The following is a 25780-nucleotide window of genomic DNA, read 5'->3' on the forward strand; positions in this document are numbered from 1 at the left end:
TGATATTTTTCACGTGGAAAATAGTGTTAGTGTACGGAAAATCTAAGATTCTTCTATAAAACTCTGCAGAGCAAATATGAAAATCTTATAGCAGGTTTTAGTATTCTCCCATATTGTACTCATTGCGCTCTTCTATCCTAATAGAAAATTCACAGCGTAAATAATCTGTTTTCCGGTATTATTCATAAATTAAGAAGTAATAATTGCAAACAAATGACAAGACTCTACACAGTAAAAAATGTGTAAAATTTTACTACTATAATTGTGCAAAATCGACCATTTTAGTTGTTTAATTTAAAAATGTTTAAAAAAATACACAATATTTTGGTGATTTATTGTCACGTGATTGAAAATTACCACTATTATAGTTGAAAAACTTTCAACAATGTTGTTTAATTTGAAAATGTGTAAAATTTTAACACTATAATAGTGTGAAATCGGATAAATTAATTATTTAACTGCGATCTGTATAAAATTTCTCACAAGTATAGTCATAAAAAATTTTTAACAATGTTTAGTGATTTAATTCTGTTGAAAAAATCTTAAAATTACCACTATTATAGTGTGATTACAGATTTAACATTATTATAGTGTGAAAAAATACACAACTTTATGGTATTTTTTGTCACATGATCAAAAATTAACACTATTATAGTTTAATCATAACTTTTCACACTATTATAATGTGAAGCCTTGTGTATTTCAACCAAAGTTGTTGAATTTTTAAACAAAAGTTATGTAAAAATTGTTGAATTTCCAATTAAGACTTATACTTCAGTCGAGATGCTTTTCATTGGGCAAAAGTCATATAGAACATCAAATATTTATATGCATAATAAGTATATCGTGAAGATCCGAGCATCAGATGTAATCATTTCGCATTAGGGGGGATCCTGAGTACAGGAAAAACCAATAAAAATGTCTAAAAAGACAAAAAAATCAAAATCTTCGAAATGAAATGAAAATTCAACATGAACAGAATTCAACAATTTTTGAATTTACACATAAAAATTCAACAAATTTTAAATTCAACAATTCTAAATTCTACATCTTAAAATTCAACAACTTTAAATTAAACACTTTTTTTCCAAATTTAACACTATAATAGTGGTGTGAAAGATTACACACTATAATAGTGTTTTTTTTTACTGTGTAGATAAGTTGATATAAGTTAAATAATATAGAAGAACATTATTTTCTTGAGAAATATTATCTTATAAAAAAAGCGTTTAGTAGAATTATATCACGCTTCTTATGAGACTTTTATATCTCTATCCTATAATTCCGCTGTCAATTGTTTAGAAGATCATTATGAGATCATTTCAAATATTTGGTTCTATAAGGCAGCTAATTTGCTAATTGGGATACTTCGGTATTACGCACATGACCGGATTATACAAACACAATATTTTGTGTATTTGCTTGCATTTGTATACCATTGGGAGCTGATTTGTGAAATCTTTTTTTGATATACCCTGATAAGAATGAATTAATGATTGTAGAGAATTTCAGCTAAAATGGGTTCTCGTCCTCGAATAGAAAACAGTCAGTAAGGTAAAATAATAAAGATCTCATCTCATCTTTCTTTTCCATAATCGGAATATGTGGATATAGGAAATTGCAGGTTTTGCAGTATGTAGACTCTGATTTGAATTGATCTTTGAAAGTGTATGTAATTTGTCTATCGATGACCTACAAAAATGTTACCCGTTTTGCATACAAAATGTATTTTAAAAAAGCCAACTCAGAAGCCAAAAAAAGCCAAAGTTCTGAGAAATTGTGTCATTGGATTTGAGTCATATGGAGTGAAAATGAAATTGGTGAATTAAGTATGCAAACTTGTTGTCGTAGAAGGAAAAAGTGAAAGAAAGTAAAATCTTTAAGATGACTTCAATGTTCCAAATTGGCGATTCCGCCAACAAAGCTTCAACTTCCGCACGTGTTTTTGGCCAAAAACTTGCAGACACTTCCAGGCAGCTCAAGTGACTACGTCGAGGAATACGATGAGAAATCTAGTGGCTCTATTCTTGGGATTCATAACTATTGCTTCAGAAATGGGTAAGTTGGGAAAATCATCTCTGTTCTACTTCAAATGAATTCCCCATTATCTATATCTATACTAAAAATCATATTTCAGACGCTCTAATCAGCAACAATTTACCTGAGCAGGATGATTATGGCCAAGAAATTGCTTTCTACAATCTGAGGGTTAATCGCACATTTACTAAGGGATCAACAGTGGCTAGAGCTCGTCGTCCAGCTGAAAAAAACTGCCTTTGCACGCCGACTCAGTGCGATTGCTGTGCAGGACTTAAGCTTCCCAGGCTCAAATTCGAACGACAAATCTGCACAAGGATGAACTACAATAGACACACATCCTTGCTGAGGATGGGAGTGATCATGAATGGAAAACAAGTAGCTCAAAATACAATTTACGGTAATTGATTTTAATTAAATTATAGAATAAATAATTTGGGGTCAGAATTTTAATAAGTCACAATATCGTATTTGGTCTATAAAATTTGGGAATGAACAGTGAAACTGTGAGAACAGTTGAATTTGGTCCAGGCTAAACACCAATTTTGGTCAGTAAAAAAATCTACATATTTTCATCAGTAAATCAAAAAGACTTTTTGACCGATTGAAAGAAAGCTTCACAGGATGATTTAACGGATTTAAAAGTTCTAAATCTAAAATCAAAGGGCAAACAACTGACCAAAATTTCATGTCGTAAAATCAATATTCACAAAATATTCACAATTTTATATGGGAAGAAGAAAATATTCGAATATTTCCCTAAATATTCGGAATATTCAGGAAATATTCGCAATATTCAGGAATGTTCGCAATACTCAGGAATTATTCGCGATATTCGCAATATTGAAAAAATATTCGCAATATTTACGATATTTATGAAATATTCGTAATATTCACGAAAAAATGCCGATATTCGCGATATTCACGTTGGTAAATGTTCTAGACTCGCGAGTTGTTTCTCCCAACGGGCAAACAACTGACCAAAATTTCATGTCGTAAAATCAATACTCATAAAATATTCACAATTTTATATGGGAAGAAGAAAATATTCGAACATTTCCCTAAATATTTGCAATATTCAAGAAGTATTCGCGATATTCGCAATATTCAGGAATTATTCGCGATATTCGCAATATTGAGAAAATATTTGCAATATTCACGAGAAAATGCCAATATTCGCGATATTTACGTTGGTAGGTGTTCTAGAGTCGCGAGTTGTTTCCCCCTTGTTTAAAACTATTTTACTGATCATAATATGTTTTTTTACTGTATCAAATCTATTTTTTACGGAATAAAATCTATTTTTTAATAAACAAATTTAACTTTCTATAGCTCTGACTACTTTTAAAATCAGGAATATTTTAAGAAATCTAAATTCACATATGTTTCGGATTAATTTAAAGTGAATTGTTAAAAAATTGTGGAAACTGCTTAATTGAGGACTACAAGTAGTTTAAAAAAATACATTGCGAAAGAATGGGATGGATATGCAAAACATTATAAAAAAGAGTGTGAATTTTGATTTCATGACATTTTGTTCGTCTAATGATCTCTACACAATAGAAAAAATTATGTCCATATTGACCATATTATGTCCATATTACAGTTGTAGGCACACTGTTCATTATGGACATAAATCTCACTAGTGTGTAGAGGCCATAAAAGAGGTGCCGGGCCGGAGCCACTATCAGCTAAATTGAGATACTAAGCAGAATTAAAAATTTAGCGATCAAAGCTACTTTTTCATTTACTAAAACTATTTTTCTACTCACTAACTAATCAAATTTATTTATTTTTTACTGACAAAATTGAATTATTAAATTATTACCAGTTCTTCATAAATCTTTTTATTCATCTTTTTTTACTGATGAAATTTAATTTATTATGCCTGGCCTCTGCACATTAGTCGAAATTTCTTTAAAAAATGCCTTTTTAAAGAAAATTTCCCCTGTCCTCTTATAGGCAGAAACTTCAGAATTTTTTAAAAAAGGCAATTTTTGACGAAAATTTCTTCTAGTGTGTAGACACCATTAGACACAATTTTTAGATTAGTAAAATTTTATGAAAGCAAAATTCACGTCTCTTTCTTTTTTAAAAGATTTGAATAATTCTATCCCATTCTTTCAAACTCAAAATTCGATTGAATTAAATTTAAATCGCCAAATTGAGTTTAAATATTTTTCTGAGCAAATTTGATTTACTGACTTAAATACTCTTTTGTTTTATGGTTCGGGCGGAACTGGCACACCTTTTAGTTTAGGAAAATTTCATTAAATCAAAACAATCAAATTTCCTAAACAATTTGCATAATGTCTTTCATTTTTTGCACTTATATGACATATATATAATTAGATTACAGTAGACTCTCACTCAATCGGCTCTTTTTCAATCGGGCCACAAATTTTGTTGACAATTTTCACGTGTAATTATGAAGCTAATTCATTCAAATTCGCTGTAGTTCTTCCTATTTTATCGTGATTATTTATAATTGAGCACTTTTTGTGGAATTTACAAAGGCTTTGACGCTCAATTCTATCGCTAAACCGGATGACATTTTGCCCCATATTCCCGATTGAGAGAGAGTCTACTGTAACTATAAATTGAAATTGTTGTGGCGTTCAGAAAAAGAAAAGGAGTGCGAGAGCCTGAGATAGACATACAGTAGACTCTCGCTCAATCGGCTGTTTTCCAATCGGACGCAAAATTTTGTTGATGATTTGCACGTTTGATTTTAAAGAAAATTTGTTTAAATTCGCTGTAGTTCTTCCTATTTTACCGTGATTCTTCATAATTGAGCATTTTTTGTGGAATTTACAAAGACTTTGACGCCCAAATCTATCGATAAACCGGATGACTTTTTACCCGATAGGCCCGATTGTGAGAAAGTCTACTGTATGCAAAATTTTTTAAAAAAAAGAACGGTCAATTTTGACTTCGTGAAATTTTCCTGATCTAAGAGGTGTACCAAATTGAATTAACAACTGATCAATTTGAATTTTACCTTGGCTAGTTTTTACTAATTGCGTTTTCTCGTTTGACCATTTTCTCTGAGCAAATTTGAATTTTTACCAAAATACTGCTGATTTTGCTGAAGCCTTAAATTATTTGATTATTATTCTGATGTAATGGCTACTACACACTAAAGAAAATTATGTCCATATTGAAGCAAATTCCCTACACTTTGTGTAGAAAAATTTATCAATATGGACATAAATTTCTGTAGTGTGTAGAGGCAATAAGGGACCTACCGGACCTACACCTATTCCAATTTCGAAATACAGTGCCCGCTTCGTAATCCGGATGATTGGGAGACAATATGACAGATGTCCGCTTCGTAATCCGGATGATTTTTTTGAATTTGTTCAACGTCACGAAAATATAATACAAGTTTTTTTTCTAGAATTAGAATAAAAAAGTCTTAAAGAAGTTTAAAAATACATAATTAGAGAATTCTATGCTATTATACTTCATTTATTAAACTAAAACATGACAGGATAATTCATTTTCATTGCTGGAATACTCGTGCATACATAACCTCAAAATGATTTTAAATGTAATCGTCGATAGCTCGTCCGGATTACGGCGATCCGGATTAGAAAGCGGGCACTGTATATATTTTTTGAACTTTGAAAAAAATCAAGAAAAAACAATTTTTAATTTTAAAATACCTTTTAATAAATTTTTGAAATTTATTTTTTCAATCATTAAATTAATTTGTATTCCAGTAAGACAATCTGACGGATCAGAGGGAGGTGAAGGAGCAAATCCCTCACCATTCTGCCTGCCCATACCCATTCCCTTCTTCAATATTGAGCTCTGTGTGAAACTCTTTGATCTCTCAACACCTGGCCCAAATCTCCACATGTGCATGGACTGGCTGGCAAGGATTGCATCTGTACCTATCATTGTGCTCCACTTTGACTGCATGCAGATTGGATTGGATGGGGTGAGCTTCATGAAACCGGGAGAAAGCATCGATGGACCTCCCAATGTGAGTCCCATTGGACCCACTGGAGGTATCATCGAACCCGGTTCTCCAGTAGCTCCTGGCTCACCAGTTGCTCCTGTTGCCCCAGTAGCTCCTGCCCCAGTCCAACCCCCAACCGATACTGGTATCATAACGTCTCCAAGTGGTCCAAATTTGCCCCAAGTTGGAGGAGATGGGAGTGACTTTGATCCAGTGGATGACATTAAGAAAAAACCTGTATACTTTTAATATTGAAATGAGTCTTTTATTGATATCACAAAGTTCAAAAAACTAGAAAAATTCTCCATGGATGCTGAGACGCTGAAGGTAGCTCTGAGCACGGCAGGTCAGTAGTCTGTAGTTGTCACTCTGAAGACTGAAATTACCAGCTGCCTGGTAGTATGGACCTCTGCGGATTTTTTCCAATAAATTCTGAGCGTCAAATTTTGGCCTTGCTGGCTGTGTTGACTTCAAAATTGACTGGACAAATTCCGTCAGGAGAGAATTATTTTCTGTCTGATTCTCGACAAAAGATCTCAGATCTGCAGGATCTGTAGATACTTCCGTGGAATTTTGACTGACACTGGAACTATTGTCATCTTCAAAGGAAACAAATGATCCCGAAGCCTCTCCCGTATTCTCTTCCTCATCTCTCGTTGGTGGCACTTTAGCTGTCTCCACGGGATTTTCTGTGGTCTCCTCAGGTTTCTCATCCGTTGGAAGAATAATACTATCATCAACTGTTGTATTGCTAGATTCAGCTTTTTCCTCCTCTTGACGCTTACTCTCCTTCAGAATACTCAAAATCTCAAAAACAATATTCTTCCTCGTCTCCTCGGGATCAGTTTTAGGTGTTTCCACCTCAATTGTAAAATTCTCCATGGGTTTCTCCTCCGGAACTGTCTCATTTTCAATGCTAAACTTAAAAATATCCCCTCGGAAATCAATAGTTTTGTATCCAGCCAGAAGATCCTGTCTTGGAACATCATAGCAGCATCTCAATGCTGCTGGATCTATGGGATGGGCTTCAGTATTGAAAATATATCCACCAGCTTCAATTACGCATTCCCCATTTGGTGTATTAATCACAGTTCCCGAACGGCCATCGTTATTTAGAAAATTGTCAGGATCAAAGAGTAAATAGAGGTATTTTGTAGTTTCTGCCAGGAAAAAGGATTCCATTCGATCCTCTTTCCTGTGATCTCTCACGTTCTTTATCTATTTCAGAAAAAGACATTAATTAGCATATTGATTGCTTTTAGGGGAGACTGGGGCAGATTAGTCACAGATAGAGTTAGGCAGTGGAGTATTATAGTTAATTACAGTCAAATTTAGTCATTACGAAGCTTGAGATCGTACAAAGCATGGACATTTTCGCCTATACGAGATGAAAAATTTCATTTTCTGGCTAATTTGCCCCGGTCTCCCCTATTTATGATCTTATGAAAAATTATGGAACATTAGATTATACGGACTGCTTAACTTAAAAAAAAATAAATAAATTAGATTGGTAAAGAAAGAATTTTAGATCTAGGTTAGGCGTAGCATAACCTCATATTTTAAAATCGTGATGAACACGAAATCTAATAAGATGATTTTCTTGTAGTTACTGAAATTCTCATTTGAGATTACAATAAGATATAAAATTTACATCAACAATTTTTAAACATTTTCTTATTCTTTATTATGGGGTAATTTATTTCAAACTAGGAGTATATAACCTCAATTTGGAAATAAAAAAAGTCAAAAATTAATAATTTTGGCAACGAGTCCTTTTACTATACAAATAATAATTATAGAGATTGACACAGTTATGTATTTTTACTATATAAGGAAACATTTTTTTTTTGAATTTTTTTTTCTATTAAGAAAGTGAAACGAATTTTGTTTTCAGTGGTTTAAATATTTTAATCTTGTTTAAATATTTTAACGCTTTAACGACGAGACACTTTACGAACCGAAAATCAACAATAAAAAAGAAACTAATAAACAAAATCAATAAAACGTCCTAACATCGCAAGTTCATAAAACCACCGCTAAATGAGGGCTTAAACGAAAGATCTCACCAAATGCTACAACTTTCTAGAATATTTGAACTTCGTGGGACCAACACCAGGGGCGCCACAGTCGAAAAACCAATTTCAATATCACATAACCTCAATTATCTCGACTGTCGCTGAACCGATTTTGATGATTACTTTGACATAATTGTAGAGCACATTTGTCTCTACATTTCGTCCATACATCATTTTCCGCTCGGACTACGCTATCACTCCGATTTTGCCGTTTAAGTGTGAAAAAATTGATTTTTCCAATAATAACGCTTTGAAATCACTCAGATGCCAATTTGACTGCCTCTACTCCACCAAGACACTTAAAATAGGGTTTTAAATGGAAAGTCCCACAAAAGACAACAATTCTTTGATATACCGTCGTTGCGGGTGACTTTGCACGTTTTTTCGCTATTTTTCAACTTTACCCTCTAAAAATGGACAGTTAAAGTGAAGGGAGGGGGGTGAATGGATAAAATTATTTGTATTCAGTTGTTAATGAATGGATTTTGTGCCACTAACATTAATTTTATAAAATTTTACTATGTTAAAAAAAATCAAGAAAAAAGGCTTGCACTGGAGATAAGGTGCGGGTGACTTTGCACTTTTTAATAAATTTTAAAAAATCAACAATTTCTGATAATAAACGACAATGAAGATCTTCACATCTAAGGGTAAGATGCACGAGATCTACAAGTTGACGTGGTCGCCATCTTGATTTGACGTTTCTGTCCGCCATTTTAAATAACTGTCAAACCCTAAAACTGGTCCGATTTGGTTGAAATTTTAGTATGTTCTAGCTGATGTCAAGACCTTTCTAAAACGTATTTATGTTCCAGTCTACATCAGGTATTTACCTTGATACAGAGGCTCAAAGTTTAAAATTTTGTAATACTCATATTTTGGCGGTCTTTATTTTTTAATCTTCAATATTTGAAACCTGAACGAAATGCATCAGTAACCGTTAAAAATAGTTGAGTCTTTAATTTTATATATTTATTTACTCTAACATAATTTAAAAAAATAAACGAAAAGTGCATTTAATATATTTTTTTTATTTTTCATCTTTGCGAAAACAGTTTTTAAGATTCTCAAATAATGCGCTGTTATAAACAAAAACATTACTTTTCTTTTTGTTTGTTTGTTAGATCTCATCGCCTAACGATAGCGCTGTCTTTTTTTGTGATGGTTTTGATAAAAGAAGCTCCCTGTAGTTCTGTATTCATGAAAATGTCAAAATTTTGAACTTTGAGCTCCTATATCCAGACAACCACTTGACCTAGGTCGGATTTTATATATGTTCTGAAAAGGCCTTGTCATCAGCTACAACATACTAAAATTTCAGCTCAATCAGATGAGACTTTTGTTTTGACAGTTATTCAAAATGGCGGACAGAAACGTCAAATCAAGATGGCGACCATACCATCTTGTAGATCTCGGTCATTTTATCTTAAGTTCCCACAAAATTGGATAATTTTTAGCCAAATACTTCAATAATAAAGCTTTAGAAAGACCATTATATGCAATTTTATAACATAAATCATGCGGTCTTATGAAGATAATAGGGAAAAAAATATTTTAATAAAAATAATGAACAAAATCGAAGTGGATTATTCTAGCCAGATAAATTTAGAATAGATTTGGGCAATTTACTACTCTGAAATCGATTTTGGAATTGCACCTTCAGATAACTTTTTCACGGAGTCGGTTTTTGACAAAATACCTATATTTGCATTTCATTGACTGTTACAGAAACTACAAGTATCCTTTTGAGGATCATTGTACCTTACTTGGTACATAACATATCCCTATATACTTTGACATGGTAGACCGGATTGGCGAACACTATCAATAAGTGCTAGAATTTATGAAAGTCTTACGGACAGCAGAGTGCAAAGTCACCCCCCGAGTGCAAAGTCACCCGCAACGACGGTAGTTGAAGTTCAACAAATGACTACTTAGGGAACTCTGGATGAAAAAACGAGTTAAGAAACAAAAAACCTCGCTTTTCTTGGCTTCTGAGTAGTCGATGAGTTCAAGTTCTACGGCAAAATTATAGAGAACATTCTGGTCTACATTTCACCCATATAACACTTTTCTGTCAGTTCATCCAAATCCTTGACATTTTGGTTTAAATACAAAATTTGTATAATTTCACGAATTTGATTCAAGATAACTGAATGGCGTCTCCCAACTTCAGCTCCAAATCGAATTTGCATGCACTCCGAGTTAGCTCATGTTAAGAATCTCACCTACATAAGCCGGTTAGGATTATCTGTCCCTTTTTCAACCAAATAGTGTCATATTTGGGCTCGTTGGAAAGGTCTTGGAATTCTTGACAAACCCGAACCCATTCCAATCGATTACGAACCGGTTCATAAAGGATAACTTATTTTTGGTCCGAAATTAAATAATACACTCAGTTCCGGGATTATGCACATTTTCGGGACCGAAAAAAACGCGTGAAATGGCTTTATGCATCGAGAAAATTTGCATACTCGCAGGCGATTTCTCTTGAATAAATCGTCCGCAGAACAAATTACGCGCGGAGTAAAAGTAGAACAGAAACATTAAGCTTTTTATAAGAAATTCATCAGCAAACAGTAGGGGAGTCTGGGGCAAAGAGTCACAAAACAGATATTTTATTTTTTTTGCAAGCTACCCGAGCACCTCCAAAATTTCTAATTAGCACAATTTCATAGGAAATTTACCGCTCTACAGCTCTGTGAAAGTCATTTTCCTCTATTTTGTAAGGAAATGTATTTATCGAGCCGTTTTTAAAAGGTAATTTTGTGATCATTCTCAAAAATGCTGGGGCAAATAGTATCACGCATAAGATACTATCACATTTTGATTCGCTTATTACGAGATTTCGTAAATTTAAGTAAAATACCTTTACATATTTTCATAGGAAATTTATTCTTCTACACCTTTGTAAAACACCATTTTCTCTATCTGAGCGAGAAAAGCGCATTTTAAGGTATTTTACAAAGAACACGCAAAAGACTGCAAATCGTTTGACCAATGCAAACAACAAGCGGGGATACATAGCATTAACGTTTCTTTTCACCGTGGGACATCACAAATTGTTTCGGTTTTTGTTACTTTTTGCTCCATAGCTTTTGTTACTTTTTACCCCAAGTGGTCGTTTTTAATAAAAGGATATCTGGAGAAAAGGATCAATGTAAAATTCTGAAATAGATAGCGGATTCGTATTCAAAGAATATCCAGATAATTTGGGAAATATTCACCAGTGCATCAAATTTAATATAAGTAGCTAATAATTGATATCTTCTGCACGGAAAATATTTCAAAAATGGGGCTAAAAATTTCGATATTTTTGATTTTCTAAATACCTTGTTCAAATTCTAACAAACTTACAACATTGAAGAAGACCTATGGAGGCTATCTATGGAAAAATTTTTAACCCTCTAACGCTGTTTTCTTTAATATGCGAAAAAAAGTTCTAAAACAATGTTTTCTAGGATAATTATGATCCAATAAAGTAGAAAAAACCATCCATTCTTCATTATCTTTTTTTAGTTTAGGCGCTAGGTGAGAAAATATAAAAATTTTTGAAACTTTTTGTTTCTAAAATTCACATTTTTAGTTTTTTCAATTTTTTTTTAAAATAAAATATACAAAGTAGAATGACATATTTTTCAGTAAAAAATAAATTTATTTTAGTCAGATAACTTTAAATCGGTATTTTTATGAAAATTGGAAATTAGTTTTTTTGCACAAAGATTTTTTGTTGCTTTTTCTCTGACCTATCACACAAACCTGGGAATAGCAACAAAACGAAGAGTCAAGATGAGTTCAAACTTTCAAGAGATGTTTATAAGACTATTACCGAGGACACTAAGCACTTTTAAATAAATAAAACCTTTATTGTCGCTGTAAATGTGATTTTTGTGAAGACCGCCTGGAGGTGGTCTTACCCGTTAGATTAGAGGGTTAAGCCACTATCTTATTTATCTTGGAAGATATTGAATTTTAAAATTTTCGATTTGTGACTTTTTGCCCCAGTCTCCCCTACGTTTTGGAGAAAGTTCTTCAATAAATTGTTAGAATATTTAAAATTTTTATCTTAATAAAAGTAATTAGTTTTATACTAAAAAATAAGCAGTGTCTTCAAATTTCCCGCGTAACAAAATAGTATACATTCAGGCGTATTTCAAAAATTATTTAATAAATTGACTCCTAAAAATAGGCAAACCTGCATAGGGGGAAGTGGGGCACCTTTGGAAGTGGGGTACCTTTGAAATTGGGATTTTTCTCCTATATTTAAGTGAAAGTGAGCCATATCATAATGTAATTTAGCTTTTCAATCTGTTTGTGCAGCTAAATTATTTCACGATAAAGCTCAATTTTATTTAAGAATAGATGAAAAATTCCAATTTCAAAGGTACCCCACTTTCAAAGGTGCCCCACTTTCCCCTATTTAGGGGAATGTTTTGAGTGATTTATAAATCGATACAAATCGGTTATGAACCGCTTACCAACCGATAAGTAGTCTTTGTCGGAAAACCATTTTTTTATTTTATTTTGATATTTTATAGGATCTTGAGTAATCGGTTGAAATCGGTTGAGAACCGGTAAACGGGTAATTACGGTTACGAGTTCGAGCACTTTGCAAAGTATCGGACGCTTTGCCACCCTTTTAAAATTAATATGGTAAAATAGAAGGTTAAAAAAATGGAAAAAAAACTGACCGTTGCGTATCCACAAGAGGTTCTCGCACTGTGTTGGATACTCCTCAGCATGTCTTCTCCAACCTGAAGTAGGAACGGATCACCAGTTGCTCGATAAAGATACATTACGGATTCTATGAGTTCGGGTCGAAGTGGATAATTTTCCCGATTGGCTCCTGCTTCGGCATTGGGGATATTGTAGAATTCTGGAAGAAAGCCATATTGCCTGGAAAGTAGAAGTTTGGTCAGGAGGAAAGGGGGGACAAGATCACCAGCTAAAATTTTCTAAAACTCACTTCCAAACTCCAACGTAGTTGTGAAGGGTCTTCATAGCAGCACTAATGTCTCCAATGAGACTCAAAACACCTGGCCAGTAGGCTTCGAGTGACTGGAAAACTGGAAGTGTGACCTGCCCCTTGTTCATGCTCACCCAAATGTACCAATCATCCCGTTTTAGGAATTTCTCCACAGATTGCCGTCCAGCATTGAACATTTTCATCAATTCCGGACGATTGAGCATGAGAGCTCCTTTAACGAGGTACTCGTAGTATGAGTCTACTCCTGCTCCAATTCCTGCATCCTGAGCTGTCCATCGTCCCGTCTGGACGTCAATGTGATTTCCAAATAGGCCAATTGGAGATTTGAAGGTTTGCAGAGCATAAAGGGCATTCAGGGCAACTTCCTCATAAATTGGATCTCCCGTGAGACGACTCAAAGCCCCAAATTCCACTATAAAAGTCCCAACTCCTGCTGTACATGTGACACTAGTCTCTCCAGGAGGGATTCCATGTTTGAGATTGACTGTTCCATAGGGCATTCCAGTCTTTGTATCAAAAGCTGGAAGTAGACGTCTAGCCACGTCCTCGGCCATTCTCAATAGTGGGCCATTGCATGGCCAGCCAGGTTCTAGCTTAACCCCGGCTCTTCTCGACAGCAAATGAGCACTCAGGAGACCCCCAACAATCCGAATATTCGTCTCGAACACGCTCACATTGATGTCAGATTCAAAATTGGAATTGTTCACGAGGATGTCGACAACTCTCTGGAATTCTGTATTGTTCCCCATCACAGCCAACGTGTCAAGTGCATCGATCAGAGTCAGAGAATAGCTTCCCCAAGTATCAACTCCGTCGCATGAAAGTGGCCTGAGCTCATCAAAATCACTGGCATGTTTGAGGTAGCCTTCGTAGGCATGTTGGAACATCTCCCGGACTTCCTCTCTAGTGAGTATTTTCTTTTACTCAGTTTTCCTGGGAATTATCAAGGGTTTTTACTCACCTAAGTTTCCGTATATCCTCCTTGGTGTATTCTCTTAGAGCGTCACATCTGAGTATTGTCAGGAATACAAGACAAACCACTGAAATTGTGGAAAAAACATTTTTTCCACGTGAACACTGCATTGTTGTTTATATGGTTCCTAGCACCTAGATTGACAATTGAACATCTGATTTTTCTTGGCGGGAATTTCTAAAATAACCTTACCATGAAATAAAAAATTTATTTTACCTTTTCTTAAAAAGGTATATAATTAATAAATCATTCTGCATTTTATTCACATAAAATTTAATTCAATACAGCCACTGAAAATTAGACAATTTTTTTTTAATTTAAAAAAAAAACATCAAAAATAAATAACAAAATATAGGGGAAAGTGCTCTCCCTTCGAACGTTCACGCCTGCGAATAATGTGGATTTATTTTGCTTTTCATAAGAGATTAACACTAAATTATCACGGAATTATCAACAATTTATGATAAGCCAACTAATACTTAATAGAAATGTATAAGTCTCTTACTGTATTATCAAACTTGCACATTAAAATTTTAATATGATTCACATTAATTGTCGTTGGTGAGTGTCCAAATGTGTAATTTGTATTTTGAATCATTTTATATTCAAAATTTGATCTATTTGTTGATAAAAAGGTAGACTTGGCCCGCAAAATTTGATATAAATTGATTTATAGCATTAATGCGAAAAATTAATGCGATTTTCTCTTTAATTTTTTAATGTGAGAAATATTTATGCTTTAGGTAAATTTAAATTTACTTTTGCAGGTCAAGTCCACTTCTTTATCAATAAATAGAAAAACCCCAAATATTAAGTGACTCAAAGACACAAATAACATATTTGGACGCTCACAAGCGACAATTAATGTGAATCACATTAAAATTTTAATGTGCTAGTGTGATAACGCCGTTAGGAAAACTAAAAGAAAATTCACATTATTCGAAGGATTCGAAGACATGAACGTTCGAAGGGAGAGTACTTTCCCCTAGGTAAATTTACATGGGAAAACCTATTTCTTTCATTAAATTCTTTAAATTAAATTAATTTAAAGATTAGGTATTCAAGGTCTTAAAAATAAAGAGGATCTCCTTCGGAATGTTCCTCATTTGTTTCCATTTGGAGATCTTCTGTCTTCACCATTACTGGTTTGCATGTACCGATGCTATCATCTTGAGCTGGTTGATCTTTCTTCACCTTAGACGAAAAGTGCTTCTCATAGTGCTTTTGAAAGTTTGATGTGACCCATTTACGATTATGATAGGTTGCTCGTATATTATTATCGCAGAACGGACATGTAATTTCAGCTCCTCCTCTCGAACTAAATTTTATATTCAGAACGGGGTAATTTTTTAAGCAATTGGTATTCTTGCTCATGATCCATTTATTAATTTTCTAAAAAAAAAAAACAAAAATATAAATAAAAATTCCAGAACGTATATTGCAAAAATCAACTAAGCTCTTACCCGAAGTAAAGTATCGTAGGTATTCTTATCATGCGGAAAAGACTGCACTGCACTTTGGACATGGCCTCCATGGCCTATATTATTTTTTACCAAGCTGTTGTTTGCATGATCAATTTGAGGTTTCTTTTCAGGCGTAACGTCAGAATAACTTCTTCCAAAACTTTCTGAATCTCGGTTTTCTTTTATCATTCTGCTGATCAAAAGAAGCACGTTTTTGTAGCCTGGTATTCACAAAAAAAAAAGAAAAAATTAGTAATTTATTTGGTATTAGGGTACAATGGAGTAATTTTGAACAAAATTTAAATTTAAACTCTGCGATCTTCTAAATGTTTCAGGTGGATAATAGAAAAATATCACGAAGAAGTAGGGAGAGGCTTTAAATTTAAAACTTAGCACATACTCTGGCTTCTAACGCTTGATATTTTTTTCCGTATTCCTTTATTGAATCTGACATACAGTGGCGGCCAATAAAATAGAATCACCCCTTAAATCTTCAGTTTTTTAATTTTTGGTAACTTTTTTGAAATAAAAAAATAATAATTTAGAAATGTTAAAGTAATTGCCTTACGTCGAAAAAGTACAATACTGGCCGCAAAAGGTCTGTATTTTTACTCAGAATGCGTCAAAAGTGATGTTCTGCTCGGACAAAAAAATAGAATCACTTTCATTTATAGTCATAAACTGAAATTCATTTCAAGTTATTTAAAAAAAAATAACAAAATTTTAGTGCGATGTCAGTAATTATTTAGTGTCTTGATAATTAATTTTCCAAGTTTGGATAAAGGAAACTATGTGAAATTGGAGAAAATGTAGAACTATCTTGTTAGAGGCTCTATTAGATTTTTGAGGCTACGAAAGCATGGAATGATCGGTAAAAGTCATAGCTGACCACAGTAAATTACGAAAATCAATAATCCATAACACAATATAGTGTTTACGCAAACATAAGACTCGGAATTTTGGCGGTCACCAGTTTCACAGGCCAATAGTATTAAGAAAACAACAACAATTCAGGATTTTCGAATACTTCAATGTGCTAAAATCAATTTATCATTTCATCGCAAGGTATTCTATGGGACAATTTTGGTTGAAAAGGTCCTCAGATAAGTCCTGAATGAGTTGGAATAAATTTTGAGCAAAAGGGTTACTTTGAAGAACGAACATGATGGCGCGGTTAATTACATTAATAAAAGAAGTTTGAAATTTCCAATAAGTACCAAGTCTAGAATGAAGCTAATCATAAAAGAGTCCTATTTTATGATGAAACCGAATTTGTTCAACACTTTTTCGAAGTACTGTATATGGCTCCTCTCGGACAAAATTTTTGAATCTATGGCATACAAGAACAACTATCATTTTTCTATGTTTCAAGGATTTAAAAACTGTGTTTTCATGTTCGTCCTTCAATGTGATACAAATGATCGAAATCTATTTCTAACTTAGTCAGGACTTATCTGAGAACCTTTGCAACTTTTTTTCTCCCATAGAATACCTTGCGATGAAATGATAGATTGATTTTACCACATTGAACTATTTGAAAATCCTGAATTTTGTGCATGCATGCAAAATTATTTTAAATGTAACCGTCGATAACTCGTCCGGATTACGCTGATCCGGATTAGAGAGCGGGCATTGCATCGAGAAAATATTTTTTATTACATTTTTAAAATTTTTATTGCATTATTTCATTTAACATTTGAGTAAAAGTAGCTATCAGTTTTTAAGTGTTAATTATCAATAATTGATGATAAGCTAACTAATATTTAATAAAAATATGTAAGTCTCTTATGGTGTCTACAGGTCTACACACTAAAAGCCATTTTCGTTAAAAATTGCCTTTAAAAAAATTCTGACGGGTCTGCCGCCTACAAGAGGGTAGGGGAAATTTTCTTCAAAAAGGCATTTTTTAAAGAAATTTCTACTAGTGTGTAGGGGAAAGGCTCATAATTTTGTCCAGTTTCTTATTTTGGACACTTTGAGGATAAAATTGGACACTAAAAATAAATTGATTAAATTATGGATTTTTATTCCAATATTTGATGAATAATGAATTCTATCTAAATATTTGTTCTTTTTGGAAGATTTTAACACTAAATACGTTAAATTTTGAATATGATTTGAGTTGAAATTGCTTTATTGTTGAAATTTCAGTATGAGCAATTACTTACGAGAAATATGACAGAACTTTGTGTTTACTTCAGTCTTATTTAGCTGTGGTGAAGTACTAACAATGTTTCTCCGCTTTTTTTAAGTGATATTATTGAATATTGTGTTGATTCACGTTAGTAGTGATTTGTACATTTGACCCGAAATGAGATTTGCCTTGTGAATTAGATTTTTCGTGTGAAAAATGGGAAATTTTTTAAGACATTCACCAGTGAGGTGATGGTTTTTATTTTGGACATGTTTTTCTCACGAAATTTCGTGAAGTTTTAGGTTTTGTGATGACTAGGTTGGACAAATGCCTGGAGAAACAAAGGAGCATCATCTCTACGAGAGAGATGTAGCGAGAAATGCCTTGAAAGGCTCCCGGAAAGGCCAGGGAATGAGCGAATCCGCGCCTACTTGGAGTACCGAAGTCAAGTCACTTTAATGAATGATATGGAAAATTTCCTGGTTTTTTTGTGACATTCTACGTTTCCCTTACATGAACAGGAAGAGAACTTGGTAAGATTGGTTCATGAAATGAAGAACAATGGGCATCCTGTTGAGTCGGATTAGCTGTCAAAATTTAGAGCCAAGTTGTCCAAATTAATAACCAAGTTGTCCAAAATAAGAGCCAAATTCACCTCTATGTACAGTAGAGTCTCCTAAATTCAAACGCTCGGGGGGTATTTTTGACATTTCTCACCTCCCAAATTCGAACGATTTTTTCAAAACTAACGAAATTTGTGTGAAATTAAATTGTACTTTGAATCAAATTCTCGTACTTTCTCGCAAGTTTTAGTGGTAACATACTTCCTTTTTATTTTATACGATAATAATATATGTAAAGATTCAGGAAGAAGCACATAAATATGATTTTCATTCACATAAAATACGAACTTTCTAACATAACCTCACAATTGACATTTTGAATCCAAACGGCGTTCGAATTTGAGAGATTCAGATTTAAGAGATTCTACTGTATATATCAATTCAATTTTAATCGTATTAAAACTAATTTTAGTAAAATTAAGACGACAAATAGCTTACCAAGATTCTAAAGAACCCTTCTGAAAAGAGAGTAACAAAAAAAAGTCAATAAGTATTGAAAATATTGCACTTCAAACTTGGAACATCGATGCTTAATAGCAGACTGTCCAACATTATGAGCCCTTACCCTATACGGGAGATTTTCTTTAGAAAAGCATTTGTAAAGAAATTTCTACTAGTGTGTAGAGGCCATTAGGAAAAATAAATGAGAATTCACATTATTTGAAGGATTCGAAGGCATGAATGTTCGAAAGGAGAGTACTTTCCCCTATTTAAAAAAAATCTTGAATTTTATTTTATCATTTCAGTGCCAGAGACAAAGGATAATATTTTGAACTTCTCACCTGGTTTGATGTAAAAGGATTCTGGTCTGTTGTAGTAAGAGCCCCATAGACCCTTTCTCATTGCTTCTTCACAATTGTGATCGCTTCCACAGGATGCCTCCTGCATCATCCCAATATCGATACAGGTACGAGATTCAGCAATTTCAAGTTCTTTTTCAGTAAGAGTGGACAGTTGGATTGGATCATAGAATCCAACTGCTGCTAGTAATAATCTAATATTGAGGGGTATTGATGATACTTTTTCAGTAATTTCCTCAACCCTTCTCCAGCCATGAACAAACTTTTCTTTTTCCACATCCAGGACATCCCATATTTTTTGGCACAAGCACTCTATTGCATCTTCCATGATACTTTGAGAATCTTTGGTACTTAATAGAATATTCTGATAGTCTATTTTTCGGATTTAAGATAAGGAATCTTCTTTTTCAGGAAACAATTCTTGTTTTTGCGGTAAAATGTAAACAAATTCTTCTTTTTCTTCACTCGTGTGACACAAAATATGGCAGTTTTCTCATTTGAATTTATATTCACCATTATTGTTCAAAGTGGTGAATTTTAGTCGAAATCACAAAACGAAACAAAAAATTAATTGGCGCATGCATGATTTTAGTAAAATACATTTTTCTGATTCATTAATGAAAATTTCCCTTTTTATTCGCATAAAACAGCAGAATTTGCAAAAAAATCTTTCATCCAGTTTTCACCACTAAAATGTGAAACACCAATGAAACATGAATGAAACCGTCAAACTTTTTCAAGCAACAACACGGGGCGCTGCGCGGAGAAGTCATAATTCGTAGAAAAATAATCCGCGAAAAATGGAAAGTTCAGTGATTTCGGAAGCTCGTCAGGCCAAATTAGCTGCTCTCAGGGAAGCACGAAGGAAGAAAATACTGGAAAACAGCGAAGATAGACTAGGGAAGATCACAGGAAGACCACCACAAGGTAAAAAATTTATCCATAGTCATTCGTATTGCTTTTTGTTGAATTCCCTTATAATGTTTTTTTCCGTAGAAAATCATCTTTCTGAATCCGTGACACCGCCCACAGGAGAAATTTATCCAGATCCCGAGCTAGAACCTGCCCCAGAATACATCCCAAGAGAATTTTCGGGATTATATTCAGGAATTAATCCACAGAATGAAGATATTCTGCAATTGTTGAATTCTCTGAGGAATCAGGAGAATGGTGGTCCACCGGGAAGGAGATTTGCCGCACAGGAAAAATCTGCCCCTCCGGGACTTTTTAGTAGGATTCTCCGAACAAAAGTTCACATTGCTGCAATTGCCATCGTGATTTATGGGCTATTTGCCACGGGAAATGAATTTGTGGTGTCCGGAAATGTCTTTCTCAGCCTACTACTCTGGGAAATTGCTGAAATTCTAATACTGAAAACTTACCAGACTCGAAGTACTTTTGCCACTATTTTGTACGTTTTCAGCCAAATTCCTGAACAGTACACAGCATCTGCCATCAAGATCTTCGTGACTGTCAACAAGGTTCTTCAGGATGTGGCAGTTTTTACCTTTTTCTTCGTCTTCTCCCATATTTTGTGGCAGAAATTCATCCTGGGAAAGGATTTAGGGATGATGCTGGAGAGAGAACATTTCGATCGAATATGAATATGGAGGTTTTTAATGCAACTGTCTAACTTACACAAAAAAAATAAATGGTTTTTGAGAAGGAATTTATCCGGGAAACTTCCGGAAAAAATAAAATAAGAGGCACACTATGATTTCACTTTTTCTTTCCCAATTTGAAGATTGACTTGAGGGAATTGATAAACTTTCCCTTCTCTGCAGGTATTGTAGCTTCCTTCCCAATGGTATCTGATCTATCTTGACTATTGTCCTTGATTTCCTGGTCACTCGTGCCCCCAAACAAATCTCTCCTGTCCTCTGCCATGGCGCTCAACCTGGATACTTCGCCGTGGTCAGTGACTTGCGGCGATTGATTTGATTGAGGACACCAAAATTCCTATGCTTTTGTTGAGCGTTTCCTTGATTTGGGCGGTGGAACTTCCAGCAGTGCTTCATGACGAACCACATCCAAATGGCCCAACTTCACCATGCTCTTCTCCCATTTAGCCAGCTCTTCTTGGTACTTCTGCATCTCCACATGACTGGCCTGGACAAAAACATCTTTAGCCTTCTCCGGAAGACCCATCCATTTGGCAGACACCGTATTCAGCCACTCACGATATGGCTCATTTCCCTGGGGTTTCTTCAGGCGCTCCTCATTGAGAAACCTGAGAAACGGTGACTGCGGCTTCTTGGGCTTTCCCAATTCCCTCAATTTCTTTCTGAAGGCCTTCTTCTCTTTGGCCTCAGCAATTGTCTCCTTCATCAGCTGAATATTTTCCTTCTGCTCATCCGTCAACTTACTCTCATATTGAGCTCTCTTCTGCAGATACACAGCCTGATCCTTCCTGAATTCCTCCTCATACTTCCTCTTCTTGCTGTCATCCACAGTCTTCCACTGTTTGGCGATGTTCCTGATCAACTCTCCCATTGTCAGCTGACTGTTCTCTGCTGCCATCTTCGGCCTCACCTCCTGCATATACCTAAAATAAGGAGTAAGGGGCTTCTTGGGCTTCGGTGGCAGGCCAACTCTCTCTTCCACTGTCTTCGTGGAAGCAGATTGAGCAAGAGGTATCGAGCTGAAAAGATTTCAATAAATAAATTTACATAACCTCTCCTTTCAAGGACTTTTTTATAGGATTTCCCGAATGCAACAGCGAGCTTCAATGTTACCTTTTCGTGCAGAGCAATCCCCGGAGGGGATTGATTACACTGACCGCTCTCTGGAAGAACATCTGTGAGCTGTTCAATAAAAATTCACGTGAAATTTTCTCGTCCAAACAAAGCAAAAATAGCGACGCGATTCCTTGCCGCTCGATGTGAAGTTAGTCGCGAACGAAAAGTGCTAGAACGATTTTATTACATTACACATTGAAAGTCAGAAGTAATTATAAATTTTTTACACCTAGTGCCCGCTTTGTAATCCGGATGATTGGGAGACAAAATGACAGATGTCCGCTTCATAATCCGGATGGATTTTTTGAATTTGTTCAACGTCTCGAAAATATAATACAAGATTTTTTGTAGAATTAGAATAAAACTTTTAAAGAAGATTAAAAAAAACATAATTGGAGAAGTCTATTCTATTATACTTCATTTATTAAACAAAAACATCACAGGATAGTTCATTTTCATTGCTGAACACGCATGCATACATAACCTCTAGAGTATTTTAAATGTAACCGTCGAGAACTCGTCCGGATTACGCCGATCAGAATTAGAGAGCGGGCACTGTATTTGTTTATTCACAATGTTCACAATAATAGAATCATCTTTTGCAATTGTAAAAAAAGTAAAAAAGAAGACGAATAATAGAAATACATGTATAAATAGCAAGTTTACGGAAAAAAATTAAAAAAGACAAACAAAATTTGGACATCCTAAATTTCTTAGGATTCTAATCGGGAAAAAATTGACGAATGACGGAATGACTGCAGCAGAAAAGCACTTATCGCGACCGCAGCATGTGCAGCAATCCTTCATGATTTTTTTTTACTCAAAAATAAGGGAAGTCTACCACGGATCGGAATGTTAATAAACATGCTCCATATTTAGTTGAAAATTTGAGCCCCAAAACTATTTGGTATATTTTTATATTCCAATGGGTATATTAGAGATACATTTAACTATTTCCGTATATTTACAATTTTACTATATACGGAAATTAATAATATATTGGTTTAAATGCAAGGATGCAGTGTGTTCTACGGATCGGAAGGGACACAGTAGTGTCTCGCTATAGTCCATATTTGGTTCCAGATTTGACACTTAGTATTTAGTATTGACATTGCTCGACGGCTTCCACTTTCTTTGCCATTGTCCTCGCTCTCTTCATTATGGATCACAATTATCACAACTACTCAATAAACTTTGTCAAAAATATTAAAAATAATTAAGACAACATTGCATGTCGCGTACTAAAAAACATAACCCAACTTAAAATCAGTGTTTTGAAATCATTGGTCGATAAATTGTGAACTATAGAGCGATGGCCTATAGGGCCTATAGCGAGACTCTACTCTACTGTAATCAGGTGTTCCACGGATCGGAAGGGGGTGAGCCACGGATCGTCAGACGTTTTAGATGAGAATTCATCTTCTTTCTTAGCATCCAAATCACTCTACAAAGCTTCACTGAAGGTTTTTCGTCACTCTTACACGATGTGCTGTATATTCACAAGGAAAGACTTCTAAAATTGTTGAATTTAATAACACTCTTACTGGTAAAGTGTTTCTTCACCACAAAAACATCCAATAATGGCCTTGAAGATGACAGATGAGCGCAATTTTCCACGAAAAAAGTGTGACGATCTGAAGAACAAGTGGAAAAGAACGTTGTTCGCAAAAAATAATTTATTTTCAATATTTCTTGTCGAAACAATTAAAGAAGTGCATCGATATTGAAATTAGAATCACTGAGTACAGAAGTCACATTATTTGAGGCTGGCAATTTAAATGACAATAATTTTTTTGAAATAAATAAACCAAGATAGAGTGTATTTTCATAATATCATTAAGTAAAAAGATTTCATTAAAAAAAACAATGAGGCTATTTTACCGTGAGCCAAAGAGTTGCATGAAATTGGAAAATGCAATCGAGTTCCTCAAATTTAAACTTCTCAAATATGAACGACGGTTGTATTCAAAGTGTTAAATTTGAAGTTACGTGAAGGATGATTTGCGTAGAGTAATTACTACCATTTTTCTCTGATGTTTCCTCAATATTTTTGTATTAGGGTGAAGTAAGTACTTTTGGCCACTTTAAGGTTTCATGTGTTTGTAATTTTTATAATCTTTATTTAAATAAAATGAAATTTTGTACAAAGATACATTAAAGCCGTTTCTTCCTAAAAATCCAAGAAAATTCCCAAATTTTTTTTTGAATATTTTAGTGAAAAATGCATTTTATGCAACTATGCATGTTTCAGTACTTTTGGCCACTTTGTGAGCACTTTTGGCCACTTGTTTCCAATAGAACTTTAGGATGATATCACAATAAAATTTAGTTAATCAAGAAATGGACTTTCATTGAATAACATCAAATATTTTCATCAAAAATATGAAATAATGCAAAACAATTTCTCTTAACATTAACAAGTTTCTTAAGAATCCCATGTTTTTTATTGATTACCTTGTTGAGAATTTCTTTCAATAACTTAGAATTAATCAAGTCAATAGAAAATCACATATGGTTTTCTGATTCGTTAGATTAGAGGCCACGAAATAAGACCCATTTTCCAGTTCTAAATAAACTCATAATTGCCTTACAATGTGATTTTACTTTAGGTGGCCAAAAGTTCTTACATGGCCAAAAGGGCTGACTCTACCCTATATTAACATCCTTAACAAATTCCATTTCTTTAACAATACAGTAGAGTTCCTCAAATTTGAACATTTTGGGGGTAGAGAGTAGAGATGACATTTCTCACTCCTCAAATTTGAACAATATTTTCAAAAATGTAACGGAATTCGTATAAATCTCACTTTTCCAAAATTAAGGAAAATAACTTTAGATACTTTTATCAATTGAATTTGTTGTTAAATAGATGGAGTTTGCTGAGGAATTTAATATAATACGACAATATTGAGGAAACGCCAGAGAAAAATAGTTATAATTCAGACTCCATGCAAAATTTCTTTTACATAACCTTATATTTTACATTTTGAATGCAACCGTCGTTCAAATTTGAGGAACTCGATTGTAAATCACATTGATATATTCTCTAAAGTTACCTTTCTTAATTTAGGAAAAGTGCATTTTACATGAATTTCGTTACGTTTTTTGAAAATATTGTTTGACCCTTTAACGACGAGACACTTTTTACGGACTGAAAATCAACAATAAAAATTAAATTGGGAAACATAATCAATGATAAGTCTTACATCTAACCTTGGAAAGTCCAACAGAGCCTGATTCGTTGTATTTTGTGCTTCGATGAACGATAGGGACAAAAATAGGCCAAAAATTTAAGTGATTTTTCTGACAATACCATTGAATAATATTTTTCGTTTTAATGAAAAATATTACGTATGAGTATTATAGTTTTTATTGCCCAAAGGGTTTTGCTTAAAAAATATTAGAAGTATAAAAAATAAATAAAATCAATTAGGGGGAGGTGGGGCTAGATTATACGACTTTTTCGCCTATTTCCCAATGAGGCTGTTCCTTACAATTATTTTATATAGATCCACAATTATTTTGTCTATCCAAATTATATCAAGTCAAAACTCAGTTTCCATTAGAAATATGCGAAAAAATCGTATAACAATGTAGCCCCACAGCTCAAAGTAGCCCCACTTCCCCCTATAAATTTGAGAATATTAAAAATCGCTATTTTTGAGCTTAAATATTTACTACATAGCAAATAGCTAGAAACTTGCAAAAAATATTGTAGACACCTTCAACTTTCTACAGTAGACTCTCTCAAATTCGGGCATATTGGACCGAAATGTCAGCCGAATTAGACAGAAATTCGGGCGACAAATTTTTTGAAATGCACCGATTTTTTATTCATGTGCATAGATATTGAGTTTACACACTCATATATAACGTAAATTACATGAAAATCGCCCAATAATGCAAAATCACATCAAAACTAAGACAAACCATGCCAAATTTGAGCATATTTGATTCATTTGATAATCATAACCAAACTTGAA

At 33.9% G+C, this 25780-nt stretch overlaps 5 protein-coding genes across 6 annotated transcripts; 2 read left to right on the forward strand and 3 right to left on the reverse strand.

Annotated features, from left to right (window-relative positions):
- The first annotated feature begins 1209 nt into the window (after positions 1–1209).
- On the forward strand, positions 1210–6261 carry LOC129805634 (uncharacterized). Its single transcript, XM_055853676.1, has 3 exons — positions 1210–2058; positions 2138–2437; positions 5763–6261. The coding sequence occupies exons 1-3, from the start codon at positions 2004–2006 to the stop codon at positions 6251–6253; spliced, it is 846 nt and encodes a 281-aa protein (XP_055709651.1). The 5' UTR covers positions 1210–2003; the 3' UTR covers positions 6254–6261.
- LOC129805592 (ER degradation-enhancing alpha-mannosidase-like protein 2) lies at positions 6248–14183 on the reverse strand. The gene is made up of 4 exons (XM_055853625.1): positions 14028–14183; positions 13046–13969; positions 12771–12975; positions 6248–7222 (listed from the first exon to the last, which is right to left on the reverse strand). The coding sequence occupies exons 1-4, from the start codon at positions 14147–14149 to the stop codon at positions 6296–6298; spliced, it is 2178 nt and encodes a 725-aa protein (XP_055709600.1). The 5' UTR covers positions 14150–14183; the 3' UTR covers positions 6248–6295.
- Positions 14184–14245: 62 nt separating this feature from the next.
- On the reverse strand, positions 14246–19624 carry LOC129805631 (uncharacterized). 2 transcript variants are annotated; one of them, XR_008752101.1, is made up of 4 exons: positions 19042–19624; positions 15503–15723; positions 15039–15431; positions 14246–14329 (listed from the first exon to the last, which is right to left on the reverse strand). XR_008752101.1 is itself a non-coding variant. In XM_055853673.1 (3 exons), exons 1-3 carry the CDS (start codon positions 19385–19387, stop codon positions 15108–15110), a joined length of 891 nt encoding a protein of 296 aa, XP_055709648.1. In that variant the 5' UTR covers positions 19388–19624; the 3' UTR covers positions 14246–15107. The 2 variants fall into 2 exon arrangements, 1 of the variants encoding a protein (XP_055709648.1); XM_055853673.1 differs by having other exon boundaries at positions 14246–15431.
- A 93-nt stretch (positions 19625–19717) lies between these two features.
- LOC129805638 (uncharacterized) lies at positions 19718–20776 on the forward strand. Its single transcript, XM_055853679.1, has 2 exons — positions 19718–19986; positions 20056–20776. Exons 1-2 carry the CDS (start codon positions 19860–19862, stop codon positions 20661–20663), a joined length of 735 nt encoding a protein of 244 aa, XP_055709654.1. The 5' UTR covers positions 19718–19859; the 3' UTR covers positions 20664–20776.
- On the reverse strand, positions 20654–21960 carry LOC129805637 (transcription factor A, mitochondrial). Its single transcript, XM_055853678.1, has 2 exons — positions 21795–21960; positions 20654–21700 (listed from the first exon to the last, which is right to left on the reverse strand). Exons 1-2 carry the CDS (start codon positions 21854–21856, stop codon positions 21019–21021), a joined length of 744 nt encoding a protein of 247 aa, XP_055709653.1. The 5' UTR covers positions 21857–21960; the 3' UTR covers positions 20654–21018.
- Between the last annotated feature and the right edge of the window lie 3820 nt (positions 21961–25780).

Source organism: Phlebotomus papatasi, chromosome 3 (assembly GCF_024763615.1).
Source record: "Phlebotomus papatasi isolate M1 chromosome 3, Ppap_2.1, whole genome shotgun sequence".
Classification (NCBI taxonomy): Eukaryota; Metazoa; Arthropoda; class Insecta; order Diptera; family Psychodidae; genus Phlebotomus; species Phlebotomus papatasi.